Source organism: Vipera berus (assembly GCF_964194415.1).
Source record: "Vipera berus genome assembly, chromosome: 5".
Lineage (NCBI taxonomy): Eukaryota > Metazoa > Chordata > Lepidosauria > Squamata > Viperidae > Vipera > Vipera berus.
In genome coordinates this window covers 15,079,215-15,100,767 of record NC_138207.1, presented here as the reverse complement: position 1 = coordinate 15,100,767, position 21,553 = coordinate 15,079,215, and the positions used below count along the sequence as shown (strand labels likewise).

At 38.5% G+C, this 21,553-nt stretch overlaps 1 protein-coding gene across 5 annotated transcripts in view; it reads left to right on the top strand.

Moving 5' to 3' along the window:
• NLGN1 (neuroligin 1) overlaps positions 1–21,553 on the top strand; it is a gene marked incomplete at both ends in the record, with an annotated part of 512,046 nt that overhangs the window by 179,027 nt on the left and 311,466 nt on the right. For 3 of the 5 annotated variants that reach the window (XM_081329057.1, XM_081329056.1, XM_081329055.1), the window contains 2 exons: positions 4,526–4,585; positions 21,136–21,288. In XM_081329057.1, coding sequence (XP_081185183.1) covers positions 4,526–4,585; positions 21,136–21,288 — 213 coding nt within the window. The remainder of the gene's footprint in view (positions 1–4,525; positions 4,586–21,135; positions 21,289–21,553) is intronic. The other 2 variants (XM_081329058.1, XM_081329059.1) reach the window with 1 other exon arrangement.

Below are 21,553 nucleotides of genomic sequence, written 5' to 3'. Positions count from 1 at the left end.
CCTATTGCTTGTCACCTTCTTGCCACTTTCCCCCACTAATGGACCAATCATTTCCTTAACTTTTTTCTTGTTTTTTATATGTTGAAAGAAGCTTTTTTTGTTATTTTTGACTTTGGTCGCAAGCCTTAGTTCATTTTGAGCCTTAGCTTTCCTCACTTCTTCTTTGCAGGCACGGGCTATTTGCAGATATTCTGACTTAGTTATGTGCCCCTCTTTCCAATTCTTATACTTGTCCTTTTTATATTTCAATTTATCAGAGAGTTCTTTATGCAGCCATGCTGGTTTCTTTTGAGAGCTGTTATTTTTCTTCTTTGTTGGTATTGTACTAGACTGGGCCTTTATTATCTCACTTTTCAAAATTTCCCAAGCTTCTTGAGTTGTTTTCCCCTTTAGGATTCTCATCCATGGAATTCTTCCCATGGTCTCTCTAAGTTTATTGAAATTAGCTCTTTTAAAGTCCAAGACTCTAGTTTGGCTGTGTTCTATTGCTTGTGCCTCCAGAATGTTGAATTCCAATATTGCACGATCACTTCCCCCCAAGGTTCCTGTGGCTTCAACACCTTCTATCATTTCATCTCTGTTAGTGAGAATTAAATCCAATATGGCTAATCCCCTAGTTCCCTTCTCTACTTTTTGGGAGATAAAGTTGTCTGCTAGGTTTGACAGGAATCTGTTTGATCTTCCACTTGGTGCAGAGTTTGTCTCCCAGTTGATATCAGGGTAATTAAAGTCCCCCATTACTATTGTGATGTGCTTCTTACATACCTTAGTTAGCTGACTAGCAAAAAGTTCATCTATTTCCTCTGCTTGGTTGGGCGGCCTATAGTATACACCTATGGCAATGTCATTTTTTCCCCCTTTTATATTGACCCAAATGCTTTCAGGTTTACAATTTTCGTCATTGTTGTGCTCTATTTCTGTAGAGATAAAGTTATTTCTTATATAGAGAGCAACTCCTCCTCCTCTTGTGTTTAGTCTGTTTCTTTTAAATAGTTTAAATCCCTCTAGCTGTGTGTTCCATTTGTAGGTTTCATCCCACCATGTTTCCGTAATGGCAACGATATCATATCTGCCCTCATTTACCTGAATTTCTAGTTCACCCTGCTTACTGTTCATACTCTGTGCATTAGTGTATAGACAATTGAGTCCTTTATGACTGACGCTGTGTTTACTTGCTGCATAACTTGTGTGGTGCCTGGCTTCCCCTATTTTCTTATATTGCCGGGGACAGTGATGTACTGTATCAATTAACTCACTATCCCCATTATTTAGTTTAAATGTTCCTTCAAAAAAGCTGTGATTTTATTGCCAAGTAACTCAGTCCCTTTCTTGGATGGATGCAGATCATCTCTTTTATACATTTTTTCATTGGACCAGCTACAGACATCGTGACTAATATAACCAAAGCCTTCTCCTTTACACCACTCCTTTAGCCACATATTAAATTCTGCTATACGCTGGCCTTTTCCATTTTGCTCCTTATACACTGGTAAAACCTCTGAAAAAGTAAGCCTACAGCCTATTCTGCTAAGTTCCTGCCCCAAGCTCTGGAAATCATTCTGCCCAGAGAGTACATCTTTTTGGGACAGATCATTAGTGCCAAGATGTACAATAGCCTCCACATCACAGTCCTTGCTGGCATTCTTGATTATTTTGGAAATACGCTTCTTGTCCCTACTGGCAGTAGCACCTGGAAGACACCTGACCTCTTTCAAAACCTCTGTGTCCTTTCCTAAATTTACATCCCTTATAATTGAATCACCAACCAGAAGGTGGCTTCTCTTTTTGGATGCCTTTCTGTTCTTGCATGACTGGTGTGTAATGCCGGGTTCACACTTCTCCCTGTCGAAAACAAGTTTTTCATCTTGGACCACGATCCCCTGCTTATTTGAGTTATTATCACAGATACCTTTACCTGTCTCCGTAATGTCCTTATTAAGGTCAGAAAGGGCACTGTATCTGTTGTGCAGGGACACAGCGAAAGCTTTGGGTTTATGGTTCACAGAGCTCACCCTGCCAGATCCCATGGTTGTCCACACTGCCCTTCTCCTGCAGGATCTTTGTGGTAGAGGGGGCTGATAGCACGGAGGCTCAATAGGGTAGAAGGGCTGAACTGGACACCTAATTTCTGCCTGAGTTCAAATGTATAAAACTCAATACCTCCCTTATACCACAATTTATCTGGTGTCTCCACTGGTGTGTTGGGTCAGAACAGTTTCCATTTAAAAATGCACTTCTATGTTTAGTTTTGCATTTCTGTGCTTCAGTTGTAGCAGCAGCAGCAGCAGCAGCAGTTGTTTGTGGGAACGACCAGTTTTTGGCCTCCCATCCTTCAGCTTTCCCAAACGTTTCTTATTGGCCTCTACGTGAATTACAGTGATGAGCACACTGTCCTGGTTCGCACAGGATGGCATGTGGGAGGTTTGGGAAACGCTATGATAGAGCTTTCACATATATCTTTTAGTATCTTGTTTTTGTAATGATCTCATAGGCACCTGAGTAGTTCTCACTACGTATCCAATTATCACTATGTATCCTAATTTTTTGAGATTGATGGGGTTTATGTAATGTTGTATTTGGTATTCAGAAAAAGGAGGTGAATAAAAGTTCAGCGGGCAGTTGCTCAGGGCTTTTTGGAGAGAGACGAGGCTGCCTGGCTGGTTCAGAGCATCTCTATCGACCCGGGTCTGAATTCTTTTCCCTACAGTTGTTATTGTTATTGTTGTTGTTGTTGTTGTTGTTGTTGTTGTTGTTCTTCTTCTTCTTCTTCTTCTTCTTCTTCTTCTTCTTATTATTATTATTATTATTATTATTATTATTATTATTATTATTATTATTATTATTATTATTATTATTATTATTATTATTGACACAATGAGAACCTTGGCATTGTCCTACAGCAAGGGTCTGCAACCTTGACACCTTTAAGACTTGTGGACTTCAGGTCCCCGAATTCTTCATCTAGCAAGTCTCAAGTCCACAAGTCTTAAAGTTGTCAAGGTTGCAGACCCCTGTCCTACAGCATTGTCCATTTGTTCCTAGTTAGCATGATGTTGTTTGAAATGTGCAAAGAATTTTAGTTTAACATTTTTGAGGAGAAAATCCTACAAGTGCTACATATTTCTGTCTGCTTTTCCACTGACAGTACTTTCTGATTTTCCATGTGTGGTTTTTTTTTACACTGCCAATTTCTAATCGGTTTACTTCTTTGCAGTCATGTGAAAAAAAATGATGAAAACAGAATATTTGATGCATAAATGTTTCAATGTTTCTTTGGACTGCTGTGCGCCTCTTGACTATCCATGTTCTGGTGACTCTTCATCTCTCCCTTCTGATTTTTCGTTTGTCCTTAGCTTCTTTCAGTTGTCATTTTATGCATGAGATTTGTATCCTTTTCTTTTTAACTTGGTGCTTGGCTGCTTTTTTTTTAAACTGAATGATTCTACTGTATATCATCAGGGAGAAGCGTCCCCCTGCGATGCATGCAAGTGGCAGAACTACTGTGTTAGCATGAAGAAAGAGTAAAAGAAATGTGATGCTGAACTTCAATTGTTTTGGTGTGTGCTTTCAAATTATAAAATGATGTGGTATATCAAAATAATGTCTTTCATGGCCTTTGACTTTCCTTCTGGAGCAATTAGAAAGAAAACCACAGTACACAGAACGCTTGAGGAAAACGGTAGCCATTTTCATTTGCAAAGTGTGATTAATCTTGCACTGGTAAATGGTATTTTTGTCTCCTGACACCAAATGCTTTTAAGTCTTAATTCCTTTATTCTTATGAATCAGTTTGCAATGCCTTGACCTGCTAAGACAGTAATGAATATTGTGAAAGAAACCCTTCCAGGGTTTGGTTTTTAAACTCTATTTTGGTATCTCTCGTTTTTTAACAAGAATATCAGCAGGTATTCTAAAGTTCAAAGGGATTTTTATTTTCCAAACTGCATTTAAATTATATACACCAGGATGAAAAAAAATCAAGTCCTTACTTAGCATTGGAAATTGTTAATTACTGTGGCTGGATTTATGAAATTCAATTTGAATGTATTAGAACGTTTCTTTTAAAACAAATTCCTTTTTTAAAAAAAACAAAAAAAACTTTATCTTGCTTTTTCAGTTTGGAATCTCTATAATGCAGACCAAAAGCTAAATGGTTGTTCCCTGAAATTTATATGTTTCAGTGCTCATAAATAAATTTGTCCATTAAGCAGATGAAAACATTCCTTGGCTGTTATTTTGTACATAATGGGGTCTTTTAATTTTTTTCAATTAAAAATATTCATGTCCAATTTTAATATAATTTCTGGACTTTTTACTTTTTACATAGAAGTTGATTAAGAAGCATCTCAATATACACGTCGATAGATATTTCACTGGAAAACACATTTTCAAGATAATTATTCATCTCCCTCCTGGAGAGTTTTTCTTGAAACATCTTTGGAAGTTTAATATTGATTTTTTTTTCTTCAATCTTGTATATTCTTGAATTGTCTTTTTCTTCCATTTTATCCATTCTCAATCCTAGGTCCCCTAACAAAGAAACAGACAGATGATTTAGGTGCTAACGAAGGTGCAGAAGATGGAGGTATATTTTTGTTTTTCCCCCGCCAAACTGATTTGCATGACAAGGACCCTCTTTGAAAAACTTTTTTGTCCCTTTTTTTCTTCTTGTCTTCTTTTGAAGATGTGTTTTTTTATTCCCATTTTTGATGTGTTTTGTCTTCTTGCTTGTTGTTACATATTTTATTTTTTTTTAAAGAAAGAATGTTGTTAAGTTCTTTAAATAACAGTGGTGTTTTTTTTTAAAGAAAGAAAGAAAGGAGGGTGTTTTGTTTTTCTTTCCTTGGGACCAACTTTTAGTGTGTTGCATCCTGACTGAATTTGGTCCATGATAACTAACACACTCTGGAAATACAGTCTGTAAACTTCCTTGCATGTCTTCTAACCTCTGTTTCGATCGAATTCACTCAATATCAAGACGATGTGTTTTGTTTCTTTTTGTCACCCACTTATTTCCATTTTTATAGAAATGTGTTTGAAAGTGTGATAAATGGTGTTATAAAAATGTTTCCCAAGCAACCATACAGTTCACATGTCAGTATCCTCAATGCACTTTTACTCTTGTAGAAAGGGAAAATGAGGGAAAAAGTGAGATCCTTATACAGAACACCTTCTTCTAATTGGAGAACAGTTACACAAAATCTTAGACATCTGTCTGTCTGTCTATCTCTGTCCTGCCTTTATTATTTTTACAAATAACCCAAGGTGGCAAACATACCCAACACACCTTCCTCCTCCTCCTGTTTCCCCCATGGCAACAACTCTGTGAGGTCAATTGAGCTGAGAGAGAGTGACTGGCCCAAGGTCGTCCAGCTGGCTTTGCCCTGCTTTGAGAGCCCCCCAATGCACCCCCAAATTCCATTGGATCATTAATTTAAATGTTGACTAACCAAGCTACCGTATTTTCCGGCATATAAGATGACTTGTTAACCCATGAAAATCACCTCAAAAGTTGGGGGGGTCGTCTTATACGCTGGAAAATACGGTAAATTATTTATTACTTTAAATAAAAAGAGTAAACTGAAAATTGAGGGGTCAAAGGAAGAGAGATAATTAGAAAAGTGAGTTAATTTTCCCAGCAGGGAAAATGGGACTTAATTCATCTTAGCCTCCTCTGATTCGGGTCAAACTGTAATACGTTCACTCCAAGCTTCTATCTCTAAGTCTGACACTCTTTAAGAGGTCATAAGTTTTTCAGGAATCTTCCATTCAAACCACATGCTTAAGCCATTGGCATTCTAGGTTGGGATACTTAATTCTTAGCCTGTACAAAAGCTTTATGGTAGTTACAGTAAAAAAAATAAAAAAATAGTTCTTCTCTGATGTTAAAGAAAGAAAGCTGTACTTTTTGCAGTGTTCCCAAGATGCACATACAGAAGTAGAACAAAGGTTGGACTCTCAGTGATTTGGAATTATTCAGGTATCTGTAGATGCCTAACCTTTCCTATAATCATTAATTGATGGGTGGTGAGAAAGTTAAGTAACCATTCTGACACTATAAACAAACAAAAAAAACCAGCATTTTCAACTAGATGCCTTCCCATCATACAAATTTCTTTAAAGCATCTTACAGAAGTCCTTAAAAGTCCTCATTTCATGACTGCCTTGATTAGCAAACCTTTGTAATTGAACAGTGATGAAAAAGTCACTTTACAAGCAATCCTCACATTTATAACCTTCCCAGTTTCTGCAAAACAAAGGAATGTTGAAGTGAGGTCATAAGCACAGTAACAGTTTCACTTAGAGACTATTTCACTTAACAACTGAGTAGACAATACGTACTCTGCCACTTTGTCAACAGGAGGCTCAAGATGCCCAAGAATTTAAAATAAAATAATTTTAAACATCCTTCGAACCACAGTTAAATTATTTATTAGTGTAGCTCGAAAAGCTTGGCTGAAATGAAAGCAGAACAAGTGGGGCAAAATCCTACTGTTCTCAGAACGCATTTGGAGTGATGATGATGAAAACCATGTGACCATTACTCTTCCAAAGCCATGCCTGGAGTTCACACTGAGGGTCCTTTAGATTTCCCAGTGGTTTCCATGTTTCCCCCTGAGCAAGAAGTTTCTCTGGCAAAATAAATCATTGGGTTTTTAACATTCCCCTTTTTCACACAATGCTCTTCTACAGACCACCACAAATTATGACCCACCAAGTCTCACATGTATAACTAAATAAAGTTGATTTGTTCCAGTCTGGCCCCCCATAATTAGATGGTGAATACATTAGCTTTGTAAATTAGAAGCTTCACAGACCTATCCTAAGGTGATATCTTTTCAGGTAGGAAAATACTTTTGGGATCCAACTCACACATTTAAAATTATGTTCTCTGCTGCTCTACCTACAGTCACACACTTTCTTACACATTCCATGACAAGTTATTACTTATCTCCATAACCCTATTAACATTCAAAACTCTGAGAGCAATTCCCTCATTTATACAGGCCTTTCTTATATAATCAAAAATTAATAAATATTGTGTGATATTAAGAGATTCATAATCCTTGTTTTTATTTGGCTTGCAGTTTGGGAAAGCCCTTGCTTTTCACAGGTCACAATGTTGTGGCTTTTCTAATTTGTCCCATAATTGTGGGGCAGGCACTAATAGCTAAAACATCAGTCAGGTTAATCAGTTCTTTTCACTCTTTGGGGGAAGAAAAGTGAAAACATTTCTGCTCAGAATGAACTTAGCTAGCAATGACAGGAGAAATATCAGAAGTAATACAGTTCTTGTATGAAATTGATTGAGTAGCACCTCTTCTATTAGTAACAGATGACTACAGAAGTTAGTAATAGTGAAGTTCTCTGAAGTTGTGACAAATTATCTTAGAGGATTCAGTCTTTTTTAAACCTGAAAAAATGGAGCAGAATAGTCTTCTCTGCTTTTCACTGAATTTTTCACTGAATGCATCAATATACCGTAATTTTTTTTCAGTTGCCTTTTGCCCAAGCAATAAAACTTCCTTAGGTTAATTCTGATGCAAGTAGTCTCAATTGAGAGAACATTTACAGTTACAATAGTGATGAAAAAGGACAGGTCCTTACAATTATGACTGTCATAGCATCCCCACCATTGTGTGTTTGAGATTGGTCATGTGATCATCTTTTGCGCATTTCATAGCCAGCATTTTTTTAATATATATATATATATATAAAATTCTTATTAAAAAATTTAAATAATCAATAAAAAAGTAAAATTACTAACTTGTGATCATGTTATGCCTTACTTAATGGCCATGGGTGACTCATTTAACAACCACGGCACAAAAGAGGTCATAAGTCCATTGTGGTCATGTGATATCTCACTTAATGACTGCATTGCTTAGCAAAGGGATTGATGGTCCGAATGGAGATCATTATTTTTACAGTGTGTGCAGTTCTAGTTGCTGGATTATTAGGAAAACACCTGGGAGATTATTCTGAGCAAATTGTGCTAGCCTGATTTTTCTATATCTATTGCTTCTCATTATTTTCTGAATGAACTTGCAAATAATTTGGAAAAAAAGATCATAAAATTATAATTGAGAGCAGTGATCCAAGCTGACAACCGGGGTAGTTGTGATGTCTCATCATCTGTAAAAATATTAGAATTTTCATCCTCCATTGCACTTAAATGTTTATTTTGGCTGAAATAAAAAAGAGAATTAGAAGTTACAAGAGACGTGTATGAGCTCACTTGTGTCACGTGGGTTTGAGCTGAAAAGCAGCCACATGTTTTCTATCTTGTCCAACCATCCCATCTTCCTCCTCTAGTCTTGCGACACACAATACACACAAGAAAAGTTCTGATCACACCATCATGCCCAGTTTCTACCATACACTATGGACATCCATGGCTGAGATCCTTTTGTCCCTTCCACAAATTATCGTCCTCGTTCAGAAAGTTTACTGTAAATTCTAAACAAGACTATGATTAGGGGGCTACACGCATAATGTGACATGTCTCCAAATGGTGTGATAGTTGGATGAGAAAACACAATGATCACATTTCTGATTCCCCCCCCCCCTCATTTTTATTTTATAGGAGGGAAATGAAGTAGGGCTCTTGTGTTTTTGACTGTTGTCTTTTGCCATTTAGCACCCTCTTTGTTGCATGGAGTGATCGAAAAGCAGAATGACTTCCAAGGAGAAATGAGACACAGAGCAAATAAATCCTAATAAAATATGACAGCAAGAAAGCTAACTAAATCTGATTACTAAATTCAGGGGGTGTAAATTCTTAGTCTGTGATAAAAAAAAATCATACCAGTGGATCACTCAGACATCATATCTTTTCCCCATGTTGGAGCACTACTTTACTGTATTTAAACCAACTCTGTAATAAGAGGTGAGCTGTTAATTTGTTTCTGTTCCTTTTTTTAAAAAAAAATGCTGACATCTCTATATCCAAAGAGTATCAAGAAAAGCTTTGAACTGTTCACTGAACCCAGCTCTAATCAGACATATATCTCAATTTTAATTATAGGAGAGTCTCTTCCAAGATTCTTGCCAAGCTGACCTGTAGCTGACATTTACAGACCCCCAAAATTGTTAAAAGATCTGAATATTACTCGGATGGGAGAACATCTAGAAATCCAGGGTTCAAAGGTCAAGTGGGAAAATCTCTCTCTCTCTCTCTCTCTCTCTCTCTCTCTCTCTCTCTCTCTCTCTCTCTCTCTCTGTGTGTGTGTGTGTGTGTGTGTGTGTGTGTGTGTGTGTGCACATGCACATGTAGGATGACAAACTATTTGTGTATTGTTTGTGAAGAAAACTAAATGAGCATGTCATGAAGTCGCTAGAAATAAAGATCAACACATAGAAGAGTTTATATTCATCTTTACAAAATAATATAGTCCAGTGTTTCTCAACCCTGGCAACTTTAAGATGTCTGGATCAACTCCCAGAATTCCCCAGTCAGCCATGCTGGTTGAGGAATTCTGGGATTTGAAGTCCAGTCATCTTAAAGTTGCCAAGGTGGAGAAACACTGATCTATAGTACAGGATTCCCCAACCCCCAGTCCATGAACCCACACCAGTCCACGGCCTGCCAGAAACTGGGCTGCACAAACAAGCGAAGCCCCATCCAAGGGATGCAGGCAGCACATGAAACCATGGTCACTCTGGTCTGTGGAAAAACCTCTCTCCACAGAACCGGTCCTTGGTGCCCAAAAGGTAGGGGGGCACTGATGTAGTTCACACATTTCAAGTCAATGATCTGTTTTGTAACAACCTTTCTGAAAGAGTATTAGAAAGAACATATAAAATTAATTACACTATTTTTTTATTGTATAGTGAGTTTTCTATTAGAATTGTTAACATGACAATATCATGGAACAAAGTACACTTTAAGAGGAGATCTAATTCGATTCACCTTTTGAAATCAGAAGCAAGGCCCTATGGGAAAATGAGAATAATTGTATTTTTGGAAACTTCTAAACAGAATTGTGTGTGGGACTAGGTGTACTTATCTGATGTACTCAAGTCAATTCCATGCTTCAGGATTCAAGTACACATTTATATGGGATGAATGGATGATAGAAAAATCCCTTTAAATCTCTCTTTTTATATCCATGAAAATACCCCAAGTTAAAACTTCACATTATTTCAGCTTTCATTTTGCTATTGTTTTACATTTCCCTCCTTAGGGAAGTTTGCACTGCATTATCAGTTTATTGCATATTGTAATACTTGAAGAAATGGGAAGAATAACTTCTGACAATGCATTCAGGAATGAAGCTCCCATATAAATTTAAGCAATCAAGAGTATGCCAGCATTTCCATTTTCTGGTAGTGCATAATGTGAAGTCTTCTCTTAGTTTAATTACTGTTTTTCTTTCCAGTAAATTAGATTTAAATTTCTTTTAAATCTAAAACCCTTCTAAATATTTCAATATTTCAATTTATTTTAGCTGTAGTTCATCAGTCATCAACTTGAAGGTGGGCTTAACTTAAATGGTTCTTATATATTTGTGGGGTCCTTGGTGCTCTCTGAGCTTGGTGATTTTCTTGCAGACTTTTCTGCAACAAAGTAGGTAACATCATAGCACTAATGATATTTACCTAGTTTCATAATGAAATATCTGCAAGAAAACCACCAATCTCAGAGAGCACGAAGGCCCCTATAGTTCCACCTTGAGCTATAAATATTCTCTTCTATCATATATATTTCCTAGCTCAGGTCTGATTTGTCTGATGGGGTGTCATCTGAATTTGCTGGCTAGAATTTCTGAACGTTGTGGTTCTAATATAGCTGGAAGGTACTAGTCTGACTGAGAGAACTACAACTGGTCCAAGCAGGAAAACAGAATTTCTCTCTTCCATGAACCAGAAGATTATAATTAATTTGACTAATTTCAAATTGCCTGTAATGAATCTCTCACCATTTTTTAAAGTGGCCAGCCTTGGATTTAATTAGTTTTCATTGGCATCATACATGGAACAGACAGTAGAAAAAGACTGGTTGTTTACTTGCAATGTCATGTGACGTGTCAAGATGTAGCACAACTTAATAGTAGTAACTGTGAGAGGGATCTTGGAGTCCTAGTAAACAATCACTGCAGCTGCCAAAAAAGCCAACACAGTGCTAGGCTACATTAACAGAGGGATAGAATCAAGATCACATGAAGTACTAATACCACTTTACAATGCCTTGGTAAGGCCACACCTGGAATACTGCATCCAGTTTTGGTCACCACGATGTAAAAAAAGATGTTGAGACTCTAGAAAGGGTACAGAGAAGAGCAACAAAGATGATTGGGGGACTGGAGGCTAAAACATATAGGGAACGGTTGCTGGAATTGGGTATGTGTAGTTTAATGAAGAGAATGGTGAGGGGTGACATGATAGCATGAATAAATGTGGCGTAGTGGTTAGAATGCAGTATTACAGGCTGACTCTGCCCACTGCCAGCAATTTGATCTTGACCAGCCAAGGTTGACTCAGCCTTCCATCCTTCCAAGGTTGGTAAAATGAGGACCCAGATTGCTGGGGGCAATATGCTGACTCTGTAAACCACTTACAGAGGCCTGTTAAGCACTATGGAGCAGTATATAAGTCTAGGTGCTAATGCTATTGCTAAAGGTCTGTCATCATCATCAGTGTCAAATTTTGCCTTTTAGATTTTCCTGACAGTTCAATTATTCAGCCACCTTTAATAGCATATTTATATAGCTATTAGACCTTGTTTATTTGCAGCCCAGTGCCAGTAGAGCACAGGTAGAAAAGTAAAAAAACAGAAATGCAATAATGAGGCTAGTACAAATGTCTAATACAGGCAACTGATGAAGCACATGCTCTGTTGTTTCTGTGTGTCCAGAGTCACAAAGGCATTGTCTCTCCAGTTAGGCCAGAGGTGTCAAACTAGCGGCCCTCAGGCCAGATGAGTCAAGCATAGGCCACGCCCACCTTCGCTCTGCAAAGGCAAAAAACATCATGATTCGTCACGATACATCACGTGACACAATCGAGTTTGACATCCGTGAGTTAGGTAATCTTCCTGTATCACCCTTCAAAGGACAGGGAGGGCATGACATCATGCCAGAGCAAATGCCCTCCAGTGGTTAGGTACTTTGAATTTAGCGAAGTATGTCATAGAGGAGGCAGTTGTTAATTTAGGTTTCAGAATTGAATCTGCCCTGGCTATTCAAATGAACAGGAAATATCAAGAGTCTCATGGACCTTTGCTAATATACACTCTCATGGGAAGAAATCTGCTGTTGTTACCTCTTTGCAAGCATCTACATCCTAATTACATGAAGTACTGTGGAAATATATTTTCAAATGTCAAGAGCAGAACCTTGTACTGGCACAAATAGATTTATGAGCAGCCTCCTCAGATTATGAATTCTTTTAAAGTTATTCCTTCTGACATAGCAATGTAAAAGAGGAAGAAATGAGGCTTGCTTTAACATTCCATAAATAACTTGAATACAACCTTTCTTGGTTTGAAGACCCCAACTGGTCTTTAACTAGCATGTAGGGAGACCCAGTCCAGCTAATGGATGGGTCCAGGACCAAGAATTAGATGGGTCAAGAATAAAAGTCACATTTCAATTACACAGTTAGTAAGATTGCTCCCTCATGTATTCAATAGTTTTCCTCTTCTGTCACATTAAAACATAAAGTTCATCATAAATTATGGAACAGCTTGAAGAGCAGTGCCAAGGCTTTGAAGGCCATAAGTTGTATTTGCTTGGTTAGATGAAAAATACATGGGTCTGATTTGAAATAGCCTCAAAATCTGGAGTTAAGATCAACTTCCAACTTAAGTGGAGATATACCAAGGAATATTGCTGTCAGATTGATTCATGTTAATTTGTTTTAAGATGATATAGCTTGTCTTCTTTCATTTAAAAGAAGGCTTACAATCAGTTGCATTAAATGCCAATGTTTTCTGGAAGGCTGTTTAGCTGATTGGCTGTTGGCCAATACTAATGACAAGATTGCATTACACTAACACACAAAGAGATTTGTGGTTCCTTTCTGATTCTTCATTGGGATAAAATAATTACATATTTGTAATTCCCTAGACTTTCGTTGCTGTTTAGAAAATCTGAGTGAACAAAGTTTTTCATCTTTAACAAGAATTTGCTTTTGCAGAGGAATTAGTCCAGATCTGTACCTTCTTTAAAAAAAATGTCTGCCCTGTAGAAGAACAGAAAACAATATTGTTCCATCCAGAGTTGTATTTCTTTCCTTCAGATATCTGAAGATTTTTCCTGTTCTTCTCTTCACTCTAAACATACAAAGCTTGTTCAAATGTTGCTCTTTGTGTAGTTTTGGGAGCACATGAAAGATTTCACATATATTTGTGAAGTCTTCTTCACCTTAGTCAGATTCATAATAATAATAATAATAATAATAATAATAATAATAATAATAATAATAATAATAATAATAATAATAATAATAATAATAAAGTTGGAAGGGACCTTGGAGGTCATCTAGTCCAACCCCCTGCTAAGGCAGGAAACCTTATACCATTTCAGACAAGTGGCTGGCCAGTCTCTTCTTAAAAACTTCCAGTGTTGGAGCATTCACCACCTCTGGAGGCAGGTTGTTCCACTGGTTAATTGTTCTAACTGTCAGGAAGTTTCTCCTTAGTTCTAGGTTGCTTCTCTCCTTGACTAGTTTCCATCCGTTGCTTCTTCTCCTGCTTTCAGGCACTTTGGAGAATAGCTTGACTCCCTCTTCTTTGTAGTAGCCCCTGAGATATTGGAACACTGCTATCATGTCACCCCTCACCCTTCTCTTCATTAAACTACACATACCCAATTCCAGCAACCGTTCCCTATATGTTTTAGCCTCCAGCCCCCTAATCATCTTTGTTTCTCCTCTCTGTACCCTTTCTAGAGTCTCGACATCTTTTTTACATCGTGGTGACCAAAACTGGATGCAGTATTCCAGGTGTGGCCTTACCAAAGCATCTTCTCATGGATGACTCATTAATGTCACAGAGAACATACCCACACACCACCATTAAGTTTCACTTTTTCCATCTCATGCTTGCTTGATTCTAAGTCTGTTTAAAATATCCTGTTAGGACTGAGACACTGTAATAAAGTAATGACCCAGCAAGAGTGGATTCTCTATGTGTCTCTTTGCTGCAAGTATGCCATCTTCAGGGACTGTGGAAACAAACCTTTTCAATTGTGTTCCACTCCTATGAAATAGCTTCCTCAGTCATCCAAATGGCCACTTCCCTACTGGCTTAGTGGTCTTCGAAACTGTAATGCTGTGAACCTCTTCCCTCTGACAATAAAAAGTTTCTTTTTGGCTTGACTAATTGATTAATTTTGACAATAAAAGATTTCCTTTTGGCTTGACTAATTGATTAATTTTGACAATAAAAGATTTCCTTTTGGCTTGACTAATTGATTAATTTGATGAATAGTCCTGATGCTGCTTTTATGTTGTTTGGATAGGCTTTGTTTTACTGCTTTGTTTTAAAACTGACTTATGGAAGTCAGAATGTATGCTCTTCAGAATTAGACTGACCTTTAAACCCAGTAAAAAATAAATAATAATAAAAACCTTTGACAACAATTTGCTGAGCTTTCAATCCAAACAGCGAACTACCACATCTTCCCCCTTGGACAGTGGTGGCGAACCTTTTTGAGACCGAGTGCCCAAACTGCAACCCAAAATCCACTTATGCATCACTGGGTGCAAGGGGCATGGCGATGCTCCAGCGACCTGATCCGGGCATTGGACACCTGCAAAATCGGCCGTGGGTGTGGGAGCGAAATCACTCTGCAGCCCTAGATTTGGGCAGCAGAAGCATTTTGCAGGCTTCAGATGCCCGGATCAGGCTGCTGGAGCATCGTAAAATGAACGGTGGGGGGAGGGGGGGTTGCACGCAAAATCAATCCAGAGGCTTACCTGGACTCGTGCTGCAGCTGCCTCCACCATCCAGCCTGGATCCACCCAGCTCTTGCAGCTGCTCCTGACTCTCAGTGCAGAGAGAAAGAGAGCAAGAGCACAGGAGCACATGGAGAGGGGGCGGGGCAGCCTGGCCCCACCTCCCTCTTGGGTGATGGCGCGTGTGCCCACAGGGATGGCTCCACATGCCGCCTGTGGCACGCATGCCATAGGTTCACCACCCCTGCCCTTGGACCATTTCCCAGCTGTTTTACCCTCTCATATCTGTTCTGCAAAAAGCAATTGCCAATCAATTTCATTTCAGTACATGTGTTTTACTGGATTTATGTATCTTTTTTACACACAAACAATGTTTAAATCTCTCTCTGTGTGTGTGTGTGTGTGTACACACATTGCAGACCTCAAATGTTGAACGTGTCACCCAGTCACCAACAGATCATCCATACCTGACCCAAAAGTGTAGATGAAATCCATCCAAACCAAAAGAAGTAGCACCTTCTCTTCATGTCTTCCAAGATATTTATTCATCAAACACTGACCCTCATTTATCTTCTAGCTACCATCTTCTGCTCTTGACTTATATTTTGCTTGTAGTTTACAAAACTTCCTAAACTTTTGGCACTACTCCCACCTCCATGGCACTAAGCCTCTGTTTCTACAAATTGCAGGAACCAATCTGGGTCCATCACTGGGACCAGTTTAGTCTTCCAAGTTTCAGACTCCTGCTGGAGCCCATCCTCAAGGAACTTATCTCTTAACAGTCTGCTAGAAGTTTCCTGAGGATAGGCTCCAGCATGAGTCCAAAAGCTCAGAAGACTAAATTTCTGGTCCCGACCCCGATTTGATCCTGCAACATCATCCTGGGACATGCATATTTGCCTTCATTCACTACAAATAATTCTTTATGCCTAAATGTGGATATCTGTTTCTATTGAAATTGGATTTAATATGCAATTGTTTTATATAAGCTGGAGGGGATGAAGATATGGCTACAACGTGGTGCAGAGGTGCTGTCAGAACTTTGAAAACTCTGGAAAAATTGAATCCTCTCGATTCCCTTTTCCCTACGTATGTCCTTTCTGAATGGAAAGAATCCACTTCTATTCACCAAGGTGCATTTCTTGTAGGTCAGCAGTGATATTTTTGACAGTGTAGCGTGCAGAAAATTTATTTCATCTCTATTCTTATCTACTATGGCATGTGGATAAATTGAGAGAAGTTTGCAGCACTGTCTGTCCTTAACCTTTTGGAGCATAATATTCAGAAGGAAGTCATAAAAAAGGCATTATGGAGCTGAATTTATTCACAGACCTCTTTATAACTTGAACTTGATTTCTTGCTAGAATACAAGGTTCAGGAACTAGATGTGGCTGTTTCTCCAAAGGCAGTTATTTGCCCCATTTGCCCAGATAAACCAAATGGTGCTACCAAGGCTTCATTACTATTCACAGTCGGTGCTCTGTAATTCAATGTAATTTTAATTAAAGATGAATTCTTAAACAATCTCCTCCTGCGCTGCCTACAAGGATACAATTAGCTGCTTACTGCTTCTGTTGTGAGCAGTCATTTAGTGGATCTCAAATTAATAATTTATTTTTGGTCCCTACATTTTGCATTCATGATAGGAAAAGAAGAAGCCAATTCTATGGGTATAAATGGAGGAGAATGTTGGAGGAATTGGGAAATATCCCTAGGTATTCTAATTAATGTTGAAACACATCACATAGTTGATTCCACAGGCAAAACTAAATGTCATTTCAACCTTTAGTTTAATGCACAAATTGCCAGTGTCACCTCTCTAAAAGAGGAACAATGAGAGAAGGATGTACAGATTTGCATAACATTAGAAATAAGGCAAGTTTAAACAGATAGGCAAGTTTAAACAGATTCCAGAGTAGTTGTTATCTTTGAAGTACTTGGGTGAACAGGTGGATCTTCACTTTTTATTTATTTATATCCTGCCTTTATTATTTTTTGTAAATAATTCAAGGCTGTGAACATACTTAATATTCTTTCCTTCTCCTATTTTCACCACAACAGAAATCCTGTGAGGTGGTTTGGGCTGAGAGAGAGAGTGATTGGCCCAAGGTCACTCAGCTGGCTTTCTTGCCTAAGGTGGAACTAGAACTCACAGTCTCCTGGTGATTGGCATCAGAGTCACCTAGCTGGCTTTCATGCCTAAGGCAGGATTAAAACTCACAATCTCCCGGTGGTTGGTCCAAATTCACCCAGCTGGTTTTTATCAACAAGGGCTTATCCTTATCCTCCTTTCTTCATCAACTAAATTAGCTCTTTCTTTTTGTTGTGTAAAACTAATCAGTGAGGCTTCAAACCAATAAAAACTTAACTAAGGAAGAACAACCAGCACTCCTTCTCAAATATATTTGGGTATTAAGTTGGCCTATTAATAAACATTGAAAGTGTTCAGTGATCTAGATTTTAAAGGGAAAAGCTGATTCAGAGCAGACGTGGGTGTGCTCTGTCGCATCTGCCAGCACCTTCTTAAATCAAATGTGCTTTTTTCTTCCCTAGGCAGCCGTGCAAGTCCAGGAAAAGACAAAGTTTCCACTACCACTGTGCTTCAAATCAGCTTTTCCACTTAAGATACAGATCATTGCATAACTTTAACAAACTATCTCCCATATATGTATATACCGTATATATTGAAGGAACGCGGTGGCTCAGTGGGTTAGGATGCTGAGCTTGTCGATCAGAAGGTCGGCAGTTTGGCGGGTCGAATCCCGAGTGCCGCGTAACAGAGTGAGCGCCTGTTACTCGTCCCAGCTTCTGCCAACCTAGCAGTTCGAAAGCACGTAAAAATGCAAGTAGAAAAATAGGGACCACTACGGTGGGAAGGTAACAGCGTTCCGTGTGCATTTGGCATCTAGTCATGCCAGCCACGTGATCTCGGAGACGTCCTCGGACAAGCGCTGGCTCTTTGGCTTTGAAACGGAGATGAGCACCGGCCCCTAGAGTTGGAAACGACTATTTTATTATTTTGAAATAAATCAACATAACTCCATAAATGCATAAATTATTATTCTAATACAAATTTTCTATCTCTTTTCTGTTCTCCTTATAATCAATTGGATGATAAAGTTAGTGTGTTTTTCTATGCAAATGGATTAACAGTGGCAATGGAAAACTTTGTTGGTCCTGAATTTATCATGACCAATTTCATGATAAAGTTCTATGCTGAACTGATTAAGCCTCCCTTTATTGTGCTTAATCCTATAAAACAAAATCTTACAGGGTAGTCCTCAACATATGACCACAATTGAATCAGAACTTCTGTTTCTAAGAAGGTGGTTGTGAAAAGAGTTGCACCTGATTTTACAACTTTTTTGGGGGGGAGCATGCCTGTTAAGTAAACCACAGCAGTTTTAAATGAAACATGTGGTCATGAAGTGAATCTGGCTTCCCCCATTGACTTTGCTTGCCAGAAGCCAGCTGGGAAGATTACAGATGTTGATCACATGACCCCAGGATGTTACAACCATTAATAATACATGTTGGTTGCCAAGTGTCCAAATTTTGATCATGTAACTGTGAGGATGCTACAATGGGTGTCGCACAAGGACTGGAGGTTACATTTTTTTTAGTGCCATTATAACTTCAGATGGGCGCTATATAAATGGTTGTAAGTCAAGGACTACTTTAAGGAATCCAGGTTTTTTTTCCCTTCAAAATTTAGCCATTCTAAGATACTGCTTTTTTTTTCTTTCTGGAAATCTAACAATTTTATGCTACAGATTTCATGAGTCTTGGTGGCACAGTGGTTAGAATGCAGTACCGCAAGCTACTTCTGCTGACTGCTGGCTGCCAGCAATTTGGCAGTTTGAGTCTTACCAGCTCAAGGTTAACTCAGCCTTCCTTCCAAGGTCAGTAAAATGAGGACACAGATTGATGGGGCCATATACTGGCTCTGTAAACCGCTTAGAGAGGGCCATAAAGCACTGTGAAGCGATATATAAGTTAGCTTATCTCTAACTATGATTCTGTCTCTTCTTCTCTCTTACCTAGCCAGATGGCTGTAATTAGAAATTTATGACAACATTATAGGGAAACAGCTAGCTGGAAGGATAGCCTTGCAGGCATACACTGTTTCCTTGCTCATCTCCCAAGCTTTTCTTGGAAGACTTTCTTTACGAACAGTCAGATGTGCCTGCACCCATATCTTGCACAGATAGTAAGAGAGGCAACCTTTGGGAGAATTGATCAAAGTTATTCAATATTTTGTATACTGATCTGAACAAAATAAACTATGGAAACTAGTGATGAGGCTGTTGATACAAAGCAATCATCCAAAGCAATTACTGCTTTTTAATCTGCTTTGAATTCAGGATAATGCACAGAGAAATCTCTTCAGAAAGCTCTAGATTCTCCAAAGCCACTTACAACTTTACACACTTAGTTTTAAATTGTGTTATTGCTCAGTTTTCTCTAGATACCAGAATTCATTTCTCAACTGTGATCTAACTCAGTTGCTCTGTCTGTATCCTGAAGATGTTTCTATCACACCTATGTTTTGGTCACAATTGTGATCCAATTAGTTGTCTGTAGTGCTACTTTGCAGAGTTTATACACAGGCCTGGAATACCAGGGTTACAGCTAAATGATTTTAGGCTCTGGACAGACAGACAGACATCTAAAACACTGTTTCCCAGACCAGCCAATTACCACAGCAGATTCAGGGATGGTAGATGCTATTGGAATTCTGTATTCCTTGACATTACTTGTGATCTCAGGGAGCCTATATTATTGTTGAGGAAGCAGTACATTTTCAAGCTCACAGACTGGGTACCAGTGCCAGCCTTATGGAACAGCATCCTTCCCACGATCCTAATGTCTCCAACCCAATCAGCCTTTAAAATACTTAACTTTCCCCCCATTCTTTTGGCTCAGATGGTCATGCTGTTTAATGTTGCCTTTTAAGAGTCAGATTTGTATTTGTGACCTTGAGTATTATAGTTGGTCCCTTAAGTTATTTAATTTAATTATGGGATTTATATGCCGCCCTATCTCCTGAAGGACTCAGGGTGGCTAACAACAATAAAACAACAATAAAACAATAAATACAAATATTTAAAAGAGATTAAATTTACAAAGCCCCACTAAAAACCAATAAAAATTAAAAACAAAATTAAAACCCCCGTCTTCAGTCCAGGTCGGCCAGTTGGAAAAAGTATATCTTTAGGTCGCGATGAAAGGACCAGAGATCTGGGGCCATCCGAAGTTCTCGGGGGAGCTGGTTCCAAAGGGCAGGCGTCCCAACAGAGAAGGCCCTCCCCCTGGGGGTCGCCGACTGACATTATCTGGCCGACAGCACCCTGAGGAGACCCTTTCTGTGTGAGCAAACAGGGCGATGGGAAGTCATTCCTGGCAGCAGACAGTCCTGTAAATATCCCAGACCTAAGCCATGTAGTGCTTTATAGGTAAGAACCAGCACCTTGAACCTCACCCGGAGGGCAACCGGCAACCAATGCAGCCCACGCAGGAGGGGTGTAATATGGGAGTATCGGGATGCTCCCATCACAACCCTCATGGGTTGTATACATACAAAGTTTAGATTGTCTAAGCAACTGATATTTATCATTGAGGGGGGAAAACCCAGATTTCTGTAGAATGTTCCCTACAATTTGGATGGTGGATCTAGAAGCAAGAAAAACTGAACAGTCCCAGATTTCTGTAGAATGTTTCCTACAGTTCAGATGGTGGATCTGGAAGCAAGAGAAACTGAACAGTCCCAAATAACATTAACTCTTAATTTCCATTTTTCAATAGTCATGTTTAGGCTTCAAAATATCATTAAAATGTCACAATTAACTAATGCTTATTAAAAGAAAAGACCATAAAAGCTACTAAAATTGAGCAAATGAAAAGGTAAACTTGCTTGAAAATTGTTTGAATGTAAAAAAAAGTTCTTTTCCATTGCCTTTTTCAAGGTTTGTTTGGCTTCACACTCTAGACCTGAGACTTCTTGATGATTCTCCATCTGAGTACTAACAAAATCCTATAATATGTACCTTTCCAAGATCTTCCAAGTTGGGATAGATATTACCTACCTCAGTCAGCAGCACTTAAAGTTGTAATAATTTATATATGTTGCTTGGGAAACATTAAGAAAAACAGCTTTAGAAAGAAGGAAAACAAGACTTCTGTGCACATCATAACATTCTTGAGATACCATGTTTCTTAATATTTTTCTTGCAGACATTCGAGATAGTGGGGGACCTAAACCAGTCATGGTGTATATTCACGGAGGGTCTTACATGGAAGGCACTGGAAATTTATATGATGGCAGTGTGCTCGCAAGTTATGGCAACGTGATAGTCATTACCGTCAACTACCGACTTGGAGTACTTGGTAAGCAAGAATTTGGTTTTAATTTAATATTTGCCTTGTGTGGTTCTCTTTCTCTTGATTAGAAGGTTGTAGATGTAGAATGGATTTAGGTGTAGACATCAAAAGGTTCTTCTTTTTAAGTGTTGCTCTATATTAAAGGAAATGCTTTTATTTGGTTGATTGGAATTTAACCTGCAATGTATTCTGTTCTGATGGCCAAGAAAAAAATAATCCATCTTTTGGAATTATATGTGGTTGCTACCTGCATGTGTTGCTTTGAACGTTT